Raw genomic sequence first — 22189 nt, forward strand, 5'->3', positions numbered from 1 at the left:
TGGCTGGCTGTTGCTTTGATGTTCCCTGTCCCTTTAAGTGGGCTTCCTAATTCAGTTGTTTGTTTCACAGTTGCTGGAACAGCTTAGATGTGAGTATATTTTCCCCCCATGAGGGCATGCTGCAAATTCCCTTTGGGAAACTTTGAAAATAAATTGGTACCAGCTTTCCTCTGAAGGTTCTCTGCCAAGCTGTTACCACCCCCACGGGCACCTTCCGGTTTAAATGTGTGTCTTCTTAGGTTTGAATGGATTATTTGACATCGCTGCTGTGGACAGAAGGGGCAAATCTCTCCCAACGCCTTTGTGTTGTTCTGATTGATTCTGGGTGGGGGAAGAAGGGAAATGACTTTGCTCACAGAGCAGTTGCCTTTCAAAATGGATGTAACCCGAAAGGGCAAATATGGCCGCTGGTCTGGCCAAGGCCTCTCTCCTTCCCTGGACTGTGCATAGCCTTCTCTAGGGGGCTTGTATCCCTAGCCTTTGCAGGAGGCAGGTGAAGGGTAATGTTTATAATTGGAACAAGGTGCAGCCTCCCCTCCTCCTCATGTCTGAGACCAAGAGAGGTGTCCAGCTCTTTTTAGCACAGACACTTGTTTTTAGAGAACTTGTGTTCTCTGCTTGCCCCACATGTTCTAACAGTTCGTGAACTTTCATAAGAATTGGTGATCCCCTGTGCCACAATGGTGATGATGGAATAGCAGTTAAGTGCTAGTTATGTCCCAGTCCCGTTAGCAGTCTAGTCTTTAGGGGTCACTGCAGGAGTAAGAAGGAAGCCTTTGGCCTTATCATTTAGGACGTATGGCTGGTGTATGGGAAGTGGTGGCTAGATAGAGAGGTCTGCAGGCTCCTCCCTTCTCTGTGGAAGCACCCTCCCAATTTGTAGCTCGATGCAACAGTGGGAGCATCCTTGGAGCCAGCAGGCATTGCAGGGCCTAGAGTCGTGCTGCCTGGGGCTGATGTGATTTGCAGTCTAAAACGTCTGAAGGCACCAAGTTGGGGATGGCTAGCTGAGAGCATTTGTCTGCAAGCTGAGCACTTAAACGTTCTACAGTAGCCCCCAAAACTCTGCCACTCCAGTTGCTTTTGCATGGAATGTTTATTTACCATATGTTATAGACTGCCCTGTAACACAAGTTCTTAAGGTGGCTGTCAAGAAGAAACGTTAAAATTCAGTAACAACAAAAATATGCATAAATACAGGAGAAAGAATGTTAAATCTGCAGTTGGTTGTTACAACACATGCCTTTTGAGTTTCTAATGCTTGTGGTTTTTACAAGTTGCAAGAGGGGGAAAATGACACCCTGTGCTATAGAACATGGCAAAGACCTCTTGTAAAGTTGGAGTTCTCAGAAAGACGGGTATTTGGTTACAGCTGCTGCCCTGTGCCAGCTCTCTTGCTGTAGGTGGGGAGTCAGCAATGAACTGCTTCTAGACTGAATCCCAGCTATTTGTTGCACTTAAATCCCACCTGGTTAAGCAAGGAGCTCAGGGGGATGCATGTGCTGCTTCCACCTTGCCTCATTTTGTCCTCGCAACAACTGTGTTGGAAGGTTAGGCTGAGAAGATGATGTCAACATCTGGAGGCCACCAGGTTTGTGAAGGCTGCTCTAACTACGCCAGTCGTTTCCTTGTGATCCTTTTTGAGGGTTTATGTGCTACCTTTTGAAAGTTCTGCCAAGTTGGCCACTGGCCAGTCTAAGATCTTTTTTCTTTTTTAGCATGTGGCAAAAACATGGGGAGACAAGAAACAAGCGTGGTTGGGAATATCGGCAGTCACACTGGTGCTGAGAAGGCATGTGGCTGGAATTTGCCAGCAGATCACTCAGGAGCACGCACACACTCCCTCTGCTGGCTCCAACTTGGGCAAGACACTCTCAGTTGTTCTGTCTACAGTCTCACTGTCATTGGTGGCTGCTGGTGTTTCTCTTCTGCCTCATTGCTACCACTTGCTTGCTTGCTGGGCGGAGAGCCAATGAGCAAGCAGGCAGTGGCAGTTCCAGCTAGGAGCCCAGTGAACAAACAGGTTGCAATCATAGAATAGTAGAGTTGGAAGGGGCCTATAAGGCCATCAAGTCCAACCCCCTGCTCAATGCAGGAATCCAAATCAAAGCATTCCCGACAGATGGCTGTCCAGCTGCCTCTTGAAGGCCTCCAGTGTCGGAGAGCCCACTGCCTCTCTAGGTAATTGGTTCCATTGTGGTATGGCTGTAACAATTTTTTTTCCTGATGTCCAGTCAAAATCTGGCTTCCTGCAACTTGAGCCCACTATTCCGTGTCCTGCACTCTGGGACGATCAACAAGAGATCCGGCCCTCTGTGTGGCAGCCTTTCGTGTACTTGAAGAGTGCTATCATATCTCCCCTCAGTCTTCTCCAGGCTAAACATGACCAGTTCTTTCAGTCTCTCCTCTTAGGGCTTTGTTTCCAGTCCCCTGATCATCCTTGTTGCCTTCCTCTGAACCTGTTCCAGTTTGTCTGCATCCTTCTTGAAGTGCGGAGACCAGAACTGGACGCAGTACTCAAGATGAGGCCTAACCAGTGCTAAATAGAGGGGAAAACTAATACTTCACACTCTTTGGAAACTGTACTTCAGTTAATGCAGCCTAAAATAGTATTTGCCTTTTTTGCAGCCACATCGCACTGTTGGCTCATATTCAGCTTCTGATCAATGACAATTCCAGGATCCTTCTCACATGTCATATTGCTGAGCCAAGTATCCCCCATCTTATAACTGTGCATTTGGTTTCTTTTTCCTAAGTGTAGAACTTTGCATTTATCCCTGTTGAATTTCATTCTGTTGTTTTCTGCCCAATGCTCCAGCCTATCAAGATCCCTTTGAATTTTGTTTGTCTTCCATGGTACTAGCTGTGTCCCCCAATTTTGTATCATCTGCAAATTTGATAAGCATACTCTGTACCTCCTCATCCAAGTTGTTAATAAAAATGTTGAAGAGCACTGGGCCCAGGACCGAGCCCTGCGATACACCACTCGTTACTTCTGCCCAGTTTGAGAAGGAACCATTGATAAGCACTCTTTGAGTACGATTCTGGAGCTGTCTGTGGATCCACCTGATAGTTGTTCCATCCAGCCCACATTTAGCTAGCTTGCTAATCAGAATATCATGGGGCACTTTGTCAAAAGCTTTGCTGAAGTCAAGATATATTATAGCATTCTCACAGCATTCCCACAGTCTACAAGGGAGGTTACCTGATCAAAATATGAGATAAGATTAGTTTGGCAGGATTTGTTTTTCATAAATCCATCTTGGCTTCTAGTAATCACTGCTTTGTTTTCAAGGTGCTTACAGACTGACTGCTTTATAATCTGCTCCAGAGTTTTTCCAGGGATTGATGTTAGGCTGGCGAGCGTGAGCCTCTCTTGTCATTGGGCCCCTACTGTGTTGTAGGGCCTTGGCAGGTGCCCTACCATACCGACCCCTGATAGCCGGCACATGCCCCCTGCCCACCAGTTGCATTGCTGGCCAAGGCCCTGTGCCCTTATTTGCCACCTAGCAATCCCTCTGTTGGTAGAAGGAGGGTATGATAAACATATCTGCCTCATTGCAGTTCCTGTCCCTTTAGTTGTTGGGAAAGGGGGGGCGGTTGGGCTGGGGCAGCTTGGAATAGCTCAAAGCTGGAGGGAGAGAATGCTTTTCTACACGTCTCTTCCCAGTACAGCAGGCCTGTCCTCTCTTGCAGATGATTGCCTTGCTTCGTAGCTTGGAACACGCAGTGGGAAGGATGTTGGGCCCTGTAGGATGCAGGTCATGGTAGGGGTGGCAACAACCTGTGGCAGCTTATTGCTCTTTGGTTGTTTTGACCTACCTTCCTCTCAGCCCCGGCTGCGGTGGCTTGCGCTAATGGGTTGTAGTCCATGGGAGGCCACTAAATTGGCAAAGGCTGGTCTACAAAGGGAAAGCAGCAGCTGCTATGGTTGCCCCCCTCCCCTTCCATTAGCTGTTGTAGTGAGCTCCAGGTGAATTTCAGGGGAAGCAGCTGTCTGAAGGGACAGGGGAGACACCCCTCATTAGCCCTTGTGCAAAGGTGTCCCTCGTAGGGGCGCCGCCTTGTTTTATTGCACAGGTTGCTATGGTGGCTGTGTCCCCTGCGTGGAAAGGGCTAAGCCAAAATCAGCGGCTTGTGTAGGGATGCAATGGGCAGCCATCTCTTGAGAGGGGTAAAGTGTGATGCCCCTTTAGCAGCAGTCACTGATGGGCATTTCCACTGTGCAGAGCTGTAGCAGGTTTACCTGTCCTGATTGATGCTGATTGGGAGACGTCAGGGCCAGAACTGTAACTCTCACAGAGATGCCTGGAGCAGCCTCCTTTGAAGGTATCTGCTCACAGCAGCCTTTGCTTTCTCTCAGCACACTTCAAGCTACAGCACACATTTATCACCAGCAACATTCAAACCATACATTTAAAGCAGTGTCATACCACTTTAAACAGTCATGGCTTCCCCCAAAGAATCCTGAGAAGTGTAGTTTGCAAAGGGTACTGGGCGTTCTTGGGAGATTCCCTATTCCTCACAGAGCTACAATCCCAGAGTGGTTTAAGAGTCAAGCCCTCTTCCCAGGGAACTCTGGGAACTGTAGCTGAGGGGAAGTTCAGGGTGCTGAGAATTGTTAGGAGATCCTTAAAAAGCTACAGTCACCAGTTGAATTGAATTGAATTGAATTCAAAAATTCAATTCAGTCACCAGGATTCTTTGGGGGCAAGCCATGACTGTTTAAAGTGGTATAATACTGCTTTAAATGTATGGTGGGAATGTGGCCTAAGTCAGGGTGATGTCTTTGAAAAACACCAAAGGGGAGTGGTGTTCAATGCTAGTCCTACCTCAGAGTAGACCCATTAAAGTTAATGGACATGACTAATTTACGTTCATGCATTTCAGTGGGTGTACTCTGAGTTGGATTTAGTTGAATGCAACCCATTGTGTCCTCCAGACGATACTGGCTTCTGGCTCCCAATATGGCCAGTGGTCAGCTAAAGGGTACCATATTGACTACCTCTGCAGTAAAACATCTTGTGAAAACTGGGTTCTTAGTACAGTAGTTTATTTTATGTTCAGTAAATGTCGATGGCCTAATTATACAAATGTTGTAGTGGTGTACAATAAGACACAAAAACCAACAGCGTAAAGAATGCTATATTATAAACACAATTTAAAGCAAGTGGATGCACAGTGTGTCTGATGATCAATTATGGCTATGTTGCTAGCCCTGGAATGCTTGGCTAAACAGAATAAAATAGTTTCATTCTGGTTCATCTCTCTCCTCCCCCAAAGCATGACAGTTGACCCTTTCCATTTTTCTCCTACAGGACTGAGCATTTGACAGTTCAAATTGTACCCCCAAGGCTCTCAAATAGATTGTAGAGGTGGATGGAGAAAGTTGACATGTTTTTTTCCATAAATTAGCTTTGGGGATTTCTGAAATCTTTGGCATGTGCAGTTTGAAACAATTGGACTGCATTGGGGAGCTGAAATTGAGAACTGAGTGAAGGTTGGTTATGAAGTTGAGCGAGGAGAAACCAATGTGTATTAGAGACTGCAGAGTCCCCTTGAGCACAGCAGAGGGAGCCAGCCGCTGTGGGAAGGAGGGCCTGGAAGATGTCGCTTCCTGAACAGGCTGTTCTACCCAGCAACTATGCGCATCTTGTCATCTCCAGCTTGCTCTGGTCTGCCTAATGTCAGTTGTAACCCTGCTAGATGGTGACTGGGGAACCCTCGTGCTCCTTTAGTACCTGGTTGCAGCTTCACTTCTGTGCTGTCACCATCACCCCATGACTATACAATCTTCTTAAGCCTGGGGCAAAAAAGCTAGACTGGCCAAGGTCTCATTCATAGCTTCTGAGCTTTATTATTATTTATTACATTTAATTTAGAACATTGCACGCTGTACAAGGCCCCACCTGCATTTTGTGGCCTGTCTTTCACTTCCTTTGCGGGCCGTTCTGGAGGAAGGAGAAATGAAACAAAAGTGACAGCTGTAAAATAGCAGCAGTAGATAAAGAAGGGCACACATCTGACCTGAAAAGATAAAACCAACACTTCTGTCGTCATCCTCTCTCCTTCCCCCTTGCCCCTGTCTGCATTGCAGCCCGTTTGGATTTGTGTGTGTTAAGTGATTGTTTATACGGAGTTATTTGTCCAGGCAGCAGCAACTGTAGGGCTGCGGTCTTATCCTGGAAACAGCTGTGTCCCAAGTTCTTTTGAAGGGAAGACCTCCTTTTTTACATAGCCACAGTGTGTTTCCTTGTTTAATTCAACAGGAGGGCATTTGAACTTCCATGTGGATTCTGTGGTTGAACATGAAGGAGGACACCAAGCTCACCATGCAGAGATGTTGCAGAATTATGTACTTTGTGGGTGCCCTGTTCCACCTCTGTGGGAGTCACTTCTCTACTCAGGACATGCACTTAGATCAGGAACTTGTGTGAGACAACACATGACAGAGTCTCCCCAAACTGTTAAAATGGATAAACGTGTGGCCCTCCAGATGTTGGGCCACAACTTCCATCATGCCTAGTCGTTGGCCATGATGGCTGAGGCTGATGGGAGTTGCAGTCTAACAACATCTGGAGCAGGGGTTCCAAAACCGTGGTCTGTTATACGTCTATCACACAGGTCTATCATAGCACACTATAACTGCTGCCAACAGGCAGAAAAATCATTAAGTGGTCCGCCAAGACTCTCGGCAGTTTTCAAGTGGTCCATGGGGGAAAAAGGGTGCCACAGATTCCCCATCCCTGCTCTAAAAGGAGTCGTCTTTTGGGGGTGGCAAGAGCTAAAGTGCATGGCTATGTTAATAGCTTTGGTAAGCTTGTTGTCTGCCACTTCCCAGCTTCAAATAACATTGAAAAAGCCATTTCTGCCCAATATAAACAGTGAACAGTGCATTTGATAGCTTGGGCTTTTAAGCAATCGGATCCATAGATAATATTTTTCTTCTTCAGCTTTATGAGTCCAGGGTGATTGATGGGGAAGGGGGGAATATACCCACCCACCTTTTCTTTCTATCTGCATGCAGGGGGAGTTCAGCTCCAAGGAACTTAAGGGGCACTCCCTTAATGCATTGACATTCCACCTTGGAATTGATGAGATGCAGGCGCTGCTGTTTATATGAAGACAGCCAGGTTGATGCCTTGTTTGGCATTTTTTCCATTGCACCAGGTGCCTTGGCTCAAGCAGCCTCCCTTGACTTTTAGGAGGAGATGCCATGCAGTGGCAAACACAGCATGGGTTGGCTCTTTTTTTGCTCCCTGAGCCGTGCAAGTGCCATTTCAGAACTCCACCTCCTTGCAGAAAAAAACAGGGTGCCTGCCGACTGAAAAATAATGCTTGTATCCTTTTCTGTTGCCTCTGGTTGGTCATGAGCCAGCACAACATAGGAGTCAATGGTGGTAGCATTTGAGAGACAGCACTTTTCCTAATAGCTGAAAGCACCTCATACAGTAGTCACTTCGGGGGGCAAATAACAACCCTGTAAGGTAGGCAAGTGATGGAGGCCTGGGGCTGGGAGCATAATCGTTTGCCTGCAGATGTGCTGTAAACTCACAGGTAAAGTGAAAGCGTAAAAACATAAGGTTATATCCAATGAATAGCCCTATTGTAATTAATATATCTAAATTAGTCATATTTATCATTTACAAAGGGTCTACTTGGAGTAGGACTAACGGGATACAAGTCAACCCATTAGAACCACCCTGCTGAATCAGCTGTCAGCCAGCATGCCATGGGAGTTGTCCAGCAACAGCTGTTGGGATAGATTCTTTCCCCAAGGTTGTCCAAATTCATTTGTAAAGGTCTTCTAAGTTATTGATGTTGGAGGGAGAAACATCAATAATTTAAGATATGCAGACGATACCATACTCTTTGCAGAAACCAGTAATGATTTGAAACGAATGCTGATGAAAGTTGAAGAGGAAAGCACAAAAGCAGGACTACAGCTGAACGTCAAGAAGACTAAAGTAATGACAACAGAAGATTTACGTAACTTTACAGTTGACAATGAGGACATAGAACTTGTCAAGGATTATCAATACCTCGGCACAGGCATTAACCAAAATGGAGACAATAGTCAAGAAATCGGAAGAAGGCTAGGACTGGGTAGGGCAGCTGTGAGAGAACTAGAAAAGGTCCTCAAATACAAAGATGTATCACTGAACACCAAAGTCAGGATCATTCAGACCATGGTATTCCCGATCTCTATGTATGGATGTGAAAGTTGGACAGTGAAAAAGGCGGATAAGAGAAAAATAAACTCATTTGAAATGTGGTGCTGGAGGAGAGCTTTGCACATACCATGGACAAAGAATTGGATGTTAGAACAAATTAAACCAGAACTGTCACTAGAAGCCAAAATGATGAAACTGAGGTTATCATACTTTGGACACATCATGAGAAGACATGAGTCACTAGAAAAGACAATAATGCTGGGAAAAACAGAAGGGAGTAGAAAAAGAGGAAGGCCAAACAAGAGATGGACTGATTCCATAAAGGAAGCCACAGACCTGAACTTACAAGCTCTGAACAGGGTGGTTCACGACAGATGCTCTTGGAGGTCACTGATTCATAGGGTCGCCATAAGTCGTAATCGACTTGAAGGCACATAACAATAACAACAACAAGTTACTGGCCATCACATTTGGGGATAGTGAATCCTGTATGTTAATTCCCCACCATTATCTGACAAAGGGTTTTCTTGCTGTTCAACATCATGAGGGGAACTCCAGTTCTGCTATTGTGAGGAAGGGGCCGGGTGGCTCATACGCGTCCCTCAAACCACTACAGTATATAGTGGGGATAGCTAACTTTTGGTCCTCCAGAGGTTGCTGAACTCCAGCTCCCCTTAGCTCCCTCAGCTGATAGCCAGGGATGATGGGAGTTGTACACCTGGAGGGCTACAGATCAGTCACCCCTGGTATACAGAGTTCCTGTCTGGGAAACAAATCACTTTCTGGGACAGCAGATCTCTGGTCACTGACCCATCTCATGTTTCAGGTGTCCATGTGAAGAAGCTATAAGCCAGGTGCAAAAGGAACCTTTGGCCCTCCAGATTATGCTGAACTACCACTATCCCTTATCATTGGCCGTGCTTGCTGGGGCTGATGGGAATTGTAGTTCACCAACATTTCGAGGGCCAAAGGTTCCTCACTCCAGTCATAAGCAAAGGCTGCCACAGAGCTGTGAAGAAACAACCAGCAAGTTGGACCACAGTCTCGCTGAATGAAAGGGAGCGAAGGCCTTTTCCCAGTTGACTGCCTGCCTGCCCGCTTCTACCTTCTCAGATACATATCATCAGCTGCTAGCCCCACTATGCCAGAGGCATAAAGCAAAACCCTTCTGTTGGTTTCCTTTTCTATGTTAACGTTTGTTTTGTTCATCATCAGAACCTTGTTGGAAAAGAAAGGCAGATAAAAAAAGTCAGTTTCTCTGTTGCCGTTAAAATATGTGTATAGTTTAGTACACATTAATAAAAGCACATGTTTTAAAACTGCACCATCACTTCCCTTTCCATAGTCTTCCGGTGGGCTTCTCTGGTACATAAAGAAATTAAACAATAACACTTTGCAGAAACCACAATAAAGCTTTAATGGCTGGCTGGCTGACTGGCTTTTGACAGTGTCATGTAATGATTAAGAGCTGGCTTTGTGCTTCCCTCCCCACTTTAAATGCTTCTACAGGAATTAAGTGCAAACTTATGTAGAATCATCTAGGATTTAATGTTTCCCCTCGCAAAAAGTTGCCACTGAGCATCCTTTGGAGTCTTGGGTTTTGGTCTTAGAGTTCTCTTTTTCTTTTCCAAGCTGTAGCTCATTGCAAGGAGTACAGACAGATGGAGGTCATGTGACAAATGAAGATGCCTCGTCTAGCCTTCTTGAAGGACATCTGGACTACCACCAGCACTGTCGCTACAATTGCCTAACAGCAGAAGAGCTGTGATGGATCAGATGAGGGTCCATCTAGCAGAGGACCCTGGGTAGCATTCAATTCTAGTCCTACTCACAGTAGACCCATAGAAGTGGAGACGACTAAGGCTGCAATCTGCTACATGTCTACTCAGAAGTAAGCTTCTTTGGGTTCCATGGGACTTACTCCCAGGTAAGCGTGTACTGGATTGCAGACTAACTTAGGTTCGTTCATTTCCGTGGGTCTGCTCTGAGTAGGACTTGGATATCTCTGACCCTGTTTCCAACAGTGATCAGTTGAATGCTTCCAGGAAGTCGCAAACAGCACGAAGACAGCAACCCTCCCCAATTATTTGTCCCAGCCTTTTATTTACAGAGATAGATTGTTGAGGGGGGGGGTCTTTGTGGTCCTCCAGAGATTGCTGGACTCCAACTCCCATCATCCCTGACTGCTGGCTGTGGTGGCTGGGGCTGATACAAGTTGGTGTCCACAGGTTCTCCATTCCTGCTCTAGAATGTCCACCTAAAGACCTTAAAAGTGAATCCTGGTTATTCAGCCCTTTCCTCCATGCAGCCATAGCCCCTTTTAAAAGCCATCTAAGCCACTGGCTGCCTCATCATTTTGTAGAAGCATCACCCTATGATTTCAGGGATTTCTGAAGCGTATGTTTTCTTCACCAACGAGAACTAGAACAAGAGGTGGCATGGACAGGCCACTTCCTGTGTTTTCTGGGGCAAAGCGCATGAAAAAATCCTGCTGCTGACATATACCTTTGGGTAACCCCTGCCTCTCCCCACCCACAGAGGCCATTTCTCCAGCCCACGTCTTATATCAGGCTGAAACAGGATGTGAACAAAACACAGCCATCCTTTGAAATGCACACTTCTCTGAATTTTCAGTGCAGTCTTCCAGCTGAGTAATGTGTACAGAAATGCATATATTAGGGTAAAGTGTGCATAAAATGTATATATTTGTGAAAGTGGCATACAAAAATGTATAATATTATGGGAAAATATGTTTTGCAAAAATGTGTGTATTAGGCAAAATTGCACACCATTATGTGTATAATAGGAGAGATCAACGCTAATGCTAATGAATTTTCAAGAGGACTTTAAAAAATGCAAACTGATGTGGAAATGTAGAAAACTAAATTTAAGGTTAGAAAAATAAGAAAGTGAAATTGACAGATTCACCCATCCAAACCCTTTGGGACCCCAGAAAACAAGGCTTATGGGGAAACTCCCTCGGTTGCGCTTTTGAACAAGGGGAGGGGCACTGATTTGCTGCCTTGATGGATGGACTTGCATTTTCCTCTCCTGCCAATATAGCTGCCCCCGAGGTGGTGGCAAAGAGCTCCCTTCTACCTGGCTATTTCAATGTGTGTGGGAAGAGAGATACAGAGGGGGGAATACTAATAGCCCATCCTGGGACTTTGGTTCCAAATATTTAGACAGGGAGGGATTATTCCTTGGCTGTGTGAGGGGTAAGAATGGACAGATCTAGAGGGATATGCAGGGGATTAGTGAGCAAAGGAAATATTTACTCTGGGCCTTGTCTTCCGGAGTTTCTGGTGAGTGTGTTGCAACTTGGAGCAGGGGCAGTGGAAGAGAGAAGCAACCTAGGCAGGACTTACCACTGTGACCTCATCTTGCCCTATATAGCAAGTCATATATTTTCAAGCTTATCCTTACTTACCTAAGGGCTAGAAACTTGATTTAAAAAAGAAAACAAAGTCAATGCCATAAACAGGACAGTAGTTCTCCAGTGAGTTGAGGTTGGTTTTGAAAAAAGGATTATGGCTTGTGGTGCACTTGTCCCACGTTCAGCCTTTGGTAAATCAATTTTGGCTGCAATCCTAACCCTGCTTAACCTGGGAATAACCCCACTGAATTCCATATAACTTACTTCTGAATAGGCACGGTTAGAATTGCACTGTTAATTGGCTTTTGTATTGTTTCAAGAGACAGCAGGACAAAATAAAGTTGTGTACACTGTTGAAACTTTACCCCAAACTGGTGCCTGCATATCTTTTGGACTACAGCTCACAACCACCCCATTCAGCATGGCCAATGGGGCTGGTTGGGGCTGATGGAAATTGTAGTCCAAAACATTTGCAGGGCACCAGGTTGGGGAAGGCTGAATGTACATCATGGGAAACAAAGCCTCCCTTGGACTACTTTGAACTTCATCCACACCAAACATATAAAGCACATGTCTTCCCCTAAAGAATCCTGGAAACTGTTTGTTAAGGGTGCTGGGGATTGTAGCTCTGTGAGGGGTAAACTACCGTTCCCAGGATTCTTTGAGGGAAGCCATGTGTTTTAAATGTATGGTGTGGATGTGGTCCTAGCACCTAACTACATCCTACAGCAAACACCAAATTCTACACATGTATGGAATGAGAGAAAAAGGCAGCAGAATGGGGGGAAAGTGTGAAAACACTTAGGAGTGGGAGTCTGTTTTAACATAGAGCCACACAGGCATGTTTGATAGAAACTCTCCATTCTTTAATTTCTGCGGCTTCAAAGATCCGCAGTAACACTTCACAGTGGAATCCTGTGTGCTAATTGACACCGAAAGCGTGAAAGTGCCTGAACGCCACTAATAGCCGTGACCTGCTGAAGTACCTTAGCAAATGAGGCCGTGCCAGGAGCGCAGGTAGCTCAACATGCAGGCAAACCCAATGTCATGCCTGTCTTCCCTCTCTCTTTCTCTGGCTTCTTACATCCTCTTTCTCTGTTTTAGCTCTTGGCGGTTAAATTACAGATCCCATTTATATTTGCTCTACTATCTCCTTTATCTGATGAGGAGACTCAAAGCAGAGCATCCCTGCAGAAAGGGGAAAGGCGGTAGCTCAGTGGTGGAGCACCTGTTTTGCATGCAGAAGGGCCCGGCTTCAAGGCTTGGCTTCTCAACATAAGGCTGGGACCCTCCCCTGCCTGACACGCTGGAGAGCTGCTGCCAGTCAGTGTAGACAATACTGAGCTAGAAGGACCAACAATCTGACTTGGTTTAAGGCGGCTTCCTAAGTTCTTAAAGGTTCCCTCTCCTCCCCTTCACGGGGCAGCTTGTGGTCAAGAAATGCTCATTGACCCCCTCCCAGCTCCTGGATCCTTGCTGAGATGCTTTGTGGCTGGGGTGGGAGTCGCATCTGCTTCTCCTCTTCTTCCTCAAAGTCTCCCTGGCCCTACTTGCCAAGTGCCGGGGAGCAGTCGCCGTGACCTTGTCTGTCGGGCAGCTTCTGCCCTCAACAGACTGAATAGTCTTGGAAAGGGATACCATCTTGCGTTCCAAGTGTGGTCGATTCCTTCTGTGTCCTCCACCAGCAGGGCCACCACAGCCGGAAGCAGAAGAAGTTCCTAAGGCTGCGGAAGACGGTATTGCGGAAAATGATAAACAGCCACGGATCCACAATGGGGTTGAGTGCACTGAGGCGAAAGGCGATCATGTCCTCGTTCTCTTTGTGGTCCGGGATGATGCCACCAACGTAGGCCCGGATCTGTGTGTGAGAGGGGCAGAGTATTAGCAACTTTCCACCCAGCGTCATGTGGGTGCTACAAAGAAACTCCTGGCTGTGTGCCGTTTTTTTCTGCCATCCCTGCAAATCGCTTAGTTGGATCACAGCTAACAAACGCACTAGCCGAGTTTGCCTTCTTCTGAAGCCACAGCTGAGTGGGTCGAGCAACTGCTTTGCATGCAGAAGGCCTCAGGTTCAGTCCCTGGCACCTGCAGTTGCACCTTGCGAAGCAGCCGGGAAGACCTTGGAAAGCCACGGTTGTTTTATTATTTATTACATTTGTCAGCCGATTTATACAAAAGGGAAAGCCTCAAAGTCGCTTAACAAAGTAAGATACAACAAATAAACACAATTGAAACTCAGAAAAATTTAAAACGATGAACAGTACATAAAATGTTCACCCAGCAGCATATTAATAAGGACGTCCTACCCACTTCACTAAAAGAGGAGCACCACTGTAGGAGGCAACTTATTTTTCCAAAGGCCTGAGTGAAATAAAAAGGTCTTAGTGTGGTGCCTGAAGACGGGCGATAATGGTACCCAGAGTTCCTGGGAAGAGGGATTGTCAAACCACTCTGGCAACTGTAGCTCTGTGAGGAGGGCATCTCCAAACAGCTCTCGGCACCCTGAACAAACTCACGTCCCCAGGATTCTTTGAGGGAAGCCATGACTGTTACAGTGATTAATATAATATAATGGTGCAGATGTGGCCTCAGCTTCTGCCAGACTAGGTTTAGGAGCTGCCAATTTGTACCTATGCGCTGTGGAGCTTCTACCCTGACTCCACCTCTTACTTTTCCAAGGGCCACCAGCTTCTCTTCTGACTTCTGCTCCCACCTGTGTGCAACAGGCTCAATCAGTGTTGACTGCAATTAAAAAATTGGCAACCCTCTTGGTGACCAAATGCTCAGGACTGCGCAATTGATCCGAGAGGGAAGTGTGACCGAAACGAAAGTTCCTCCATTCTCAGTGAAAGGAATGGAGCAATTTGTGTGTCTGAGTGATACTTCCTCATATGCTAAGAATCTTAGGCTGTGATTCACTGTAGCTTCAGAGCATGCAGGGTGTCCAAGGTATGTGTGTGTCCCCCCCAATGACTGCAGCACTTTTCCTTTCTCCCTGTGGAGGTTCATTGGAGAGAACAGATGGAGTTTCAGCCTAGTAGTAGGAATATAGGACTGCAGCCTTGAATTGCCTGAATCACTAGGTTCATCCACTCTAGCCATAGTTGCTTAATTGCTGAGGGAAGGTTTCAATCTATGGGTTAAGAGTACGATTTTTTAAAAAAACTTGTTTTGCTTCCTGAGCAGTTCTGGGGTCTTTTCCAGATGTTATTCAAGGGATAAATGTGTGTGTGTAGAGAGAGGGAAGCAACATCATTGTGGCAAGAGAGAGTGCTGGGAAAGATCACTTAACGGCTGAGAGAGGATTTGAATTTATATCCTTCATTATATATGAATGCACCTTGATCAAGATTTTTAAGAGATGCCATTTTATTTAAATGTGATTGACTGATTGTTCAGTAGGTTAAATATAGGTGATTAATGCACTAAGGGTAGAGAGACACTCCCTGTTCTGCCTGTTCCAGTGCGTCTCCACCTCTCTCTGCTCAAAACCCACCCCTTTTTACTGTAAAACCTGGTGAAATCAGCTTGAGTGCGTCTTTTTTAAAATTCAGCTTCAAAGAGATTTGGCAACTGGTTGGCAGATCAACCTGTTGCCCCTCCAGGTGTATGGAAATGCTTTGCTGTAGGTGACTAGTGTGCTCACAGCCCCCCCCCCTCTTTCACACACACACAATCAGTTGACAAGCAAATGGAAATGCATGGGGGTGCTTTAGTGTGGAGGTCTTGATAGGTTGCCAATTTTTCACCTTGCCACTGCAACTTTGCCTTTCCCTGCTGCTTGATGTGCAGACATTCTAAGTGATCCAGTTTATCTCCGCCCTATTAAAGGCTTCACCTGTTGATTTCTGCACATCAGGCTGTTGTTAGGCACAAGAGCAAGTCAGGTTATGTTATTTTCTGGTCGTTTGGCAACAACAGACCCAAAGAAGGATCTCATCTGGAAACAACTTTGTTGAACAACAGCTTGTTAAAGGTGCTAGGAATTGTAGCTCAATGAGAGCTGGGTAAACAACAGTTCCCAGGATTCCTTTGGGGAGGCCATGTATGCTGTATGCAACCAGGGAAGCTGTTCCGCATCCAGAAGACATGTAGATGTAGACAGATGTAGATGAAGACATGTAGATGAAGACAGAGAAACATAGGGTGCTTTCAGGCGGGTGTGTATCATGAGATGAGTGCTCCTAAATCATGCAAACTTTGCACAGCTCCCACATGAGGACTTTGGCATCAAAATGCTGGGCCCTATTTCTCCCCCATTTAATCTGGATTTACGAGAAAAATCCAGTAAGTTTTTCTTTTAAACCTGTTGCCAAAGACCTGCTGGCAATATCTGAATGACCCATTGACAGTATTAAACCCCTATCTAGAAGCACCCACCGTTGCTTTACTCCTTGGCTCTTTTCCTGCTGGGTGGGAGCCGGCGGAGGAGGACAGCTGAGGAGAACAGATCTCTTTGTGCTTCACTTCCAACCTTCCTGCGTATAATATAATAAGCTAAATCCAGATCCCACCGAGGTAGTTTAATGATTCTTCGCACCCTGGATGTTGTCACGCAGGAAACTCTGGGCCCTTCCGTTGGCATAATTGTAATCATACAAGAAATAATCCCACTGTGGTTTTATGACTAGAGGGCTAATGAGATTGCTCGGTAATGGCAAACAACGTAATCATTTGACAGCACGAATTAAGGTTGATGGCTCCCAGCGTCGGCAAAGCAGGGCTTGAATTGTCGCCTTTGAGGCAGATGCTCTAGAAATTGGCCTGGTATAGAGTCAAATGACGCTCAGATTCATTCAGTGATGTTTGAGTTGGGTCATGGATTTGTCAGGAGAGGAAGGGAAATAGATAGAAGTATTTGCAGCTGGAATCAGGGCTCCTTCCTCCTCTCCCTCCCCCCCCCTAAGTTTGCTGGCTCTCTAAGAAGAGCTCGTCAAAATTGTTTAACAAAACTTTCTCACATCAATCAAAACAGAAATTATTTTTGTTTATTCCAACCCACCCAATGTGTTTTCAATTTGGAAACACTGCCCTAAGGAGGATAGGCATGCATTGTTCTCCTTGGGTATGTCTACAGTCTACACTACACTACAAATTTAAACCAGTTTCAGACCCATTTAAACAGTGGCTGTGTACACACTCCCATTTACTCTGCATCCAGGGCATTCCCACCACTAGTTTAGGAAGCATTGTACACACATCAGGCACAATCCATATCTATCCTATCGTTTCTTATGGAATACTGCGCTTTGATGTGTTTCCCCCAAAACCAGCTTCAAACTGAATTTAGGAAAAAACACCTCCCAACTGTGTTAGGTACCCAGTAATATGTACACACAGCCAGCATGATTCTTCTCAGTTGAGGAACCTTTGAAACTGACGTCCTGTGAAGGAGCGACAGATCTCAAAGAGAATTTTCACAATACTTTAGCAAAATCATGGCTTTGTGTGTGTGTGTTGGGGGGGAGCCATGATAGTTTTCAACCTAATTTAAATTGGTTTGAAACTAATTTAAATTTACCAGGAGATGCACTCCCTTATTTGCTGGATAAGAAACACCCCACCCCCCCAAAAAAACACCATGCATTCAGACTGCATCTGGGCCTGATCCTAGGTATATGTTTCTAAAGGGGTTGTCAACAAAGATGCCTGGATATTTGCTAGCTGTATCTTCACGATCATGATATGGACTAGCCAGTTGAGCTGGGATTTTAATACATCCCAGTTCTCTATTAGATGTCAGTTTTCATGTGTTCTGTTGTCCATCTGAGAGAGAGATCACCAAAGTCAAACAATTCTCCTGATATATTCATTTTTTGACAAAAAGCGCATGGAGCCCACAAGCTGCCCACATTTTCAACCAAGTGTAACCACATACCTGGAACATGCTAGGCTCTGGTTTACATAACTTACTTGGATGTCCCATTAAATTTAATTCAACACTAGCCCCTCTTCTTCATTCTGTTATACCTTTGAAGGCAGATAGGATCTTTTAGCTAGCACAAGGAGCTTTTTAAAAGGGGCCTAAATGAGACCGGAACTGACAAGATCTGAACAGGGTGGTTCATGACAGATGCTCTTGGAGGTCGCTGATCATAGGGTCGCCATAAGTCATAATCGACTTGAAGGCACATAACAACAACAAACTGAGACACAGGTTGGGGATCTGCTGCTCAAGCAATTGAGCCTTGCAACGCAGGTGCTCTCAAAGGAAACTTTCAAAACGAGTAAGCATCTCTTCTTCCACATATGTTTTCAGAAGAAGAGACTGTTGCCCCAAGGTTTCCTGGCATTTTTGGGAAACAAATCTCTTCTTTTCCTCTGTGAAAGTTAATGGAGGGATTCCTCTCTCAACTTGCATTAACTATCTGCACAAGTGCACATGTACCTGAGTAAGGAAAAAAGTTACCTTTCAAGGACCATCCACTTCCCGCCTTGCATGAAAAAGAAAGATGATGTATAATACGTGACACGAGGCCCTCCCACTTTTGACTGTGCTTTGCAATGGCATCTAGCAAGGAATGGCATTATAAACTGGGGAGACGTGGTGTTCTGTTTCATACAGTGTGCCCTGTGAGCAGCAATTGCTTTTGCCAAAAAATGCCAGTACAGTGATGCCTTGCAGACAAAAGGGCTTTAGTTTGATGCACAGCACATAGTCAAGCTGTGGAATTCGCTCCCACAAGAGGTAGTGATGGCCACCAACTTGGATGGCTTTACAAGAAGATTAGACTGGATCAGGGGACTGGAAACCAAGCCCTATGAGGAGAGACTGAAAGAACTGGGCATGTTCAGCCTGGAGAAGAGAAGACTGAGGGAAGATATGATAGCAATCTGCAAGTACTTGAAAGGTTGCCACACAGAGGAGGGCCAGGATCTCTTCTCAATCATCCCAGAGTGCACGACACGGAATAATGGGCTCAAGTTGCAGGAAGCCAGATTTCGACAGGACATCAGGGAAAACCTCCTAACTGTTAGAGCCATACGACAATGGAAGCAATTACCTGGAGAGGTAGTGGGCTTTCCGACACTGGAGGCCTTCAAGAGGCAGCTGGACAGCCATCTGTCAACAATGCTTTGATTTGGATTCCTGCATTGAGCAGGGGGTTGGACTCGATGGCCTTAGAGGCCCCTTCCAACTCTACGATTCTATGAGACAAAGTTATGGAGGAAAAGGCTATTGATGGCTACTGGCTATGATGGCTATGTTCCGCCTCCACTCAGAGGCAGTATGGTTCTGAATACCAGTTGCTGGAAACTGCCGGAGGGGAGAGCGCTTGGGTGCTGCTTGCAGGCTTCCCATGGGCATCTGGTGGCAACTGTGATAACAGGTTGCTGGACTAGATGGGCCAATGGCCTGATCCAGCAGGTCTGCTCTTTTGTTATGCTCTGATGAGTGCACTAAAGTCTCTGAGAATGTTAAACCTGAGTGCCTCTTTCCTCACTACTGAGCAACCACATCACCAGTACAGTACACGTGAAACTGGGTAAAACTGTTTCCCAGTTCAAAAGAAAGTAAAAGAAAGAAAGGCAAACTCCCGGCTCTGGTATGTTTTGAGGATTTTATTTTTGAGAGGCAAAAGAGAGGCTGTTGTAGAAGATAAGCCCTAGCCTGTAGGAAAAGCTTGTATTGTGATTTCATGCTTTGTGACCTTTGCCCCATTTGGGGTCATTTTAAGGAAGGCAATGAATCACACAAGGTCAGGAGCTCAGGCTGGCATGCAACGCAAGAGATGGAGAAAGAGGAAAGACATTGCAAAAGGGATGTGAGAAACACAGACGGTGGCATCTAAACCACTGAGAGGGCACTTGCAGAGGGCTTAACTTCTCAAAAAAGGAAAAAAGAAAGAAAAGAAAGGTGCTGGGGCCAAGCTTATGCTCCAGCACGTTGTCCCTTAATTTATTTATTAGGGCACTTAGACAATTCTTCATGAAAGTAAGGCCTCAGCTGCACTATACATTTAAAATAGTAGTATACCACTTCAAACTGTCTTGGCTTCTCCCAAAGCATCCTGGGAGTTGTAGTTCATTAAGGGTACTGGGAATTGTTAGGAGACCCCTATTCCTCTCACAGCGTTACAATTCCCAGAGTGGTTTAGCAGTCAGTCCCTCTTCCCAGGGAACCTGGGAAACTATAGCTCTGTCTGTGAGAGGAACAGCCGCTCTCAGTACATGCCTTTGTGCTCAAACAATGTAAAGTAAATCTCTGATGTTACTCTTGCGTAAACACAGAGCCTAAAAGCAGCCTTAATCTGGTGCCCTCCAGATGTTTTGGATGATATCTCCTATCAGTCTTGGGAGTTGTCATCCAAAATATCTGAAGGACACCAGGTTGGTGAAGGCTGGCTGAAAGCATGGTTCTGTAGCTGATAGGCCCAGGGCAAGATCCACCCCCTTGCATCCACCCCCTTGCCAGTTATTCCATCCACACACCCCAAAAAAACCAAGACAGGTTGAAGAAGGGGGCAGCTAGAAAGTCCCATCCTCCTTTTGCCTCTCTGACCCATATCCTTTGGCTGGGAATGATAGATGGACAGAGGCAAGATACGCTTCCCTACCCCATCCTCCCTGAAACTTCTGGGGAAAGATGCTCCAATGATGCTGTCTGGGCCTTTTCCTGGTCTGTTAAATTCTACTTGCTGTCTAATTGGTTTTTTATTTTATCTTCCTTATTTTTCTTCTGTACAGTGCTTTGGGAATTTTTTTAATAGATTAACTGAATTTTAAAATTATGCACACATATATCTGTTTGAAACCCAAACACAGAGTCTGTCTGTCTGTCTGTCTGTCTGTCTGTCTGTCTCTCTCACACACACACACACACACCCACACACACACCCACACACACACACAGAGTGCTTTTTTTGTGCTGGTACTCAACAGTATGGAGGTAGCAGCACCTCATTTTCTGCTGCCCATAGTAACCATTTTGTGCTGGTACTCACAAGTACCCTAGACTCTAGGAAAGCCAATTTTAATTTAATAAACTCAGAACAATGGTAAGTACAGTGCCATGGCAAGCGACCCTAATAAGAAAAGGAGTCCAAGATGGCTGAGAATTTCTAAAAAAGGAAATTCTAAAGGCACAATGACAAACAATTCTGTCAAGGAAAAGGGGAAGACAGCAGAAGAAGCCAAAGTGACTTCACAAAAAGCTATTCAACATTTTTATTAATGACTTGGATGAAGAGGTGCAGGGAACGCTTATCACATTTGCAGATGATACAATATTGGAAGGGACAGCTAATACCCTGGAAGACAGAAACAAAATTCAGAGGGATCTTGATAGGCTGGAGCATTGGGCTGAAAACAACAGAATGAAATTTAACAGGGATAGGTACAAAGTTCTACACCTAGGAAAAAGAAATGAAATGCACAGTTATAAGATGGGGGATACTTGGCTCAGCAATACAACATGCAAGAAGGATCTTGGGATTGTTGTTGATCACAAGCTAAATATGAGCCAACAGTGCGATGTGGCTGCGAAAAAGGCAAATGCTGTTTTAGGCTGCATTAACAGATGTATCGTTTCCAAATCACATGAAGTTCTCCTCTATTTGGCACTACTTAGATCTCATCTTGAGTACTGCATCCAGTTCTGGACACCGCACTTTAAGAAGGATGCAGACAGCCTGGAACAGATTCAGAGGAGGGCAATGAGGATGATCAGGGGACTGGAAACCAAACCCTATGAGGAGAGTCTGAAATTGCTGGGCATGTTTAGCCTTGAGAAGAGAAGACTGAGAGGAGATATGATAGCACTCTTCAAGTACTTGAAAGGTTGCCAGACAGAGGAGGGCCAGGATCTCTTCTCCATCATCCCAGAGTGCAGGACATGGAATAATGAGCTCAAGTTGCAGGAAGTCAGATTTTGACTGAACAACAGGAAAAATTTCTTAACTATTAGAGTGGTACGACAGCGGTACCAATGACCTAGGGAGGTGGTGGGTTCTGCAACACTGGAGGCCTTCAAGAGGCAGCTGGACAGCCACCTGTCGGGGACGCTTTAATTTGAATTCCTGCATTCAGCAGGGAGTTGGACTCAATGGCCCCTTCCAACTCTTAATAATTCTATGATTCTAACACTTTTATCAAGGCATGAGTACTAGCACCTCATTTTCTACAAAAGAAAAAATTATATACACGCACACGCACATCACCCTCCCCAAGTGTTTGAGGGTGGTTTAAACAATCAAAAACATGAAAACAAATATATACCATCCGACATTTCAGATAGAGAAATAGGGACCATTTTCTTGTATATTTGGAAAAGACACAGCTTTTCACATTAAGACGCAGTCACCCCCACCACCCCAAAATACACTTAAGAACATAAGAAGAAGCTGGCTACTGGATCAGACCAAAAGGCCCATCTAGTCCAGCATCCTGTTCTCACAGTGGCCAACTAGATACCTATGGGAAGCCCACAAGGAGGTTACATGAGGGCCACAGCGCTCCCTCTTCCTGTGGATTCCAGCAACTGGTAATCAGAAGTGTACTGCCTCTGACAGTGGAGGTAGAACGTAGCCATCAGTGAACTCCCTCCCTCCCTCTCTCTGCTAAGAGCACATTGCCTACTGGATCCTCTACTAATGTGTTCTTCAATAGCTGGTCCTATGACAGCATTTCCAAATAAGAC

The 22189-nt window shown here is 45.6% G+C and overlaps 1 protein-coding gene across 1 annotated transcript in view; it reads right to left on the reverse strand.

Annotated features, from left to right (window-relative positions):
- Window positions 1-8473: 8473 nt before the first annotated feature.
- The window catches only part of PTGIR (prostaglandin I2 receptor), a 28867-nt gene continuing 15151 nt past the window's right edge, over window positions 8474-22189 (reverse strand). Inside the window, exon 2 of the mRNA XM_061597576.1 lies at window positions 8474-13408. Coding sequence (XP_061453560.1) covers window positions 13157-13408 — 252 coding nt within the window. The 3' untranslated portion in view covers window positions 8474-13156. The remainder of the gene's footprint in view (window positions 13409-22189) is intronic.

The sequence above is a fragment of the Rhineura floridana genome, chromosome 15, assembly GCF_030035675.1.
Source record: "Rhineura floridana isolate rRhiFlo1 chromosome 15, rRhiFlo1.hap2, whole genome shotgun sequence".
Taxonomy (NCBI): Eukaryota; Metazoa; Chordata; class Lepidosauria; order Squamata; family Rhineuridae; genus Rhineura; species Rhineura floridana.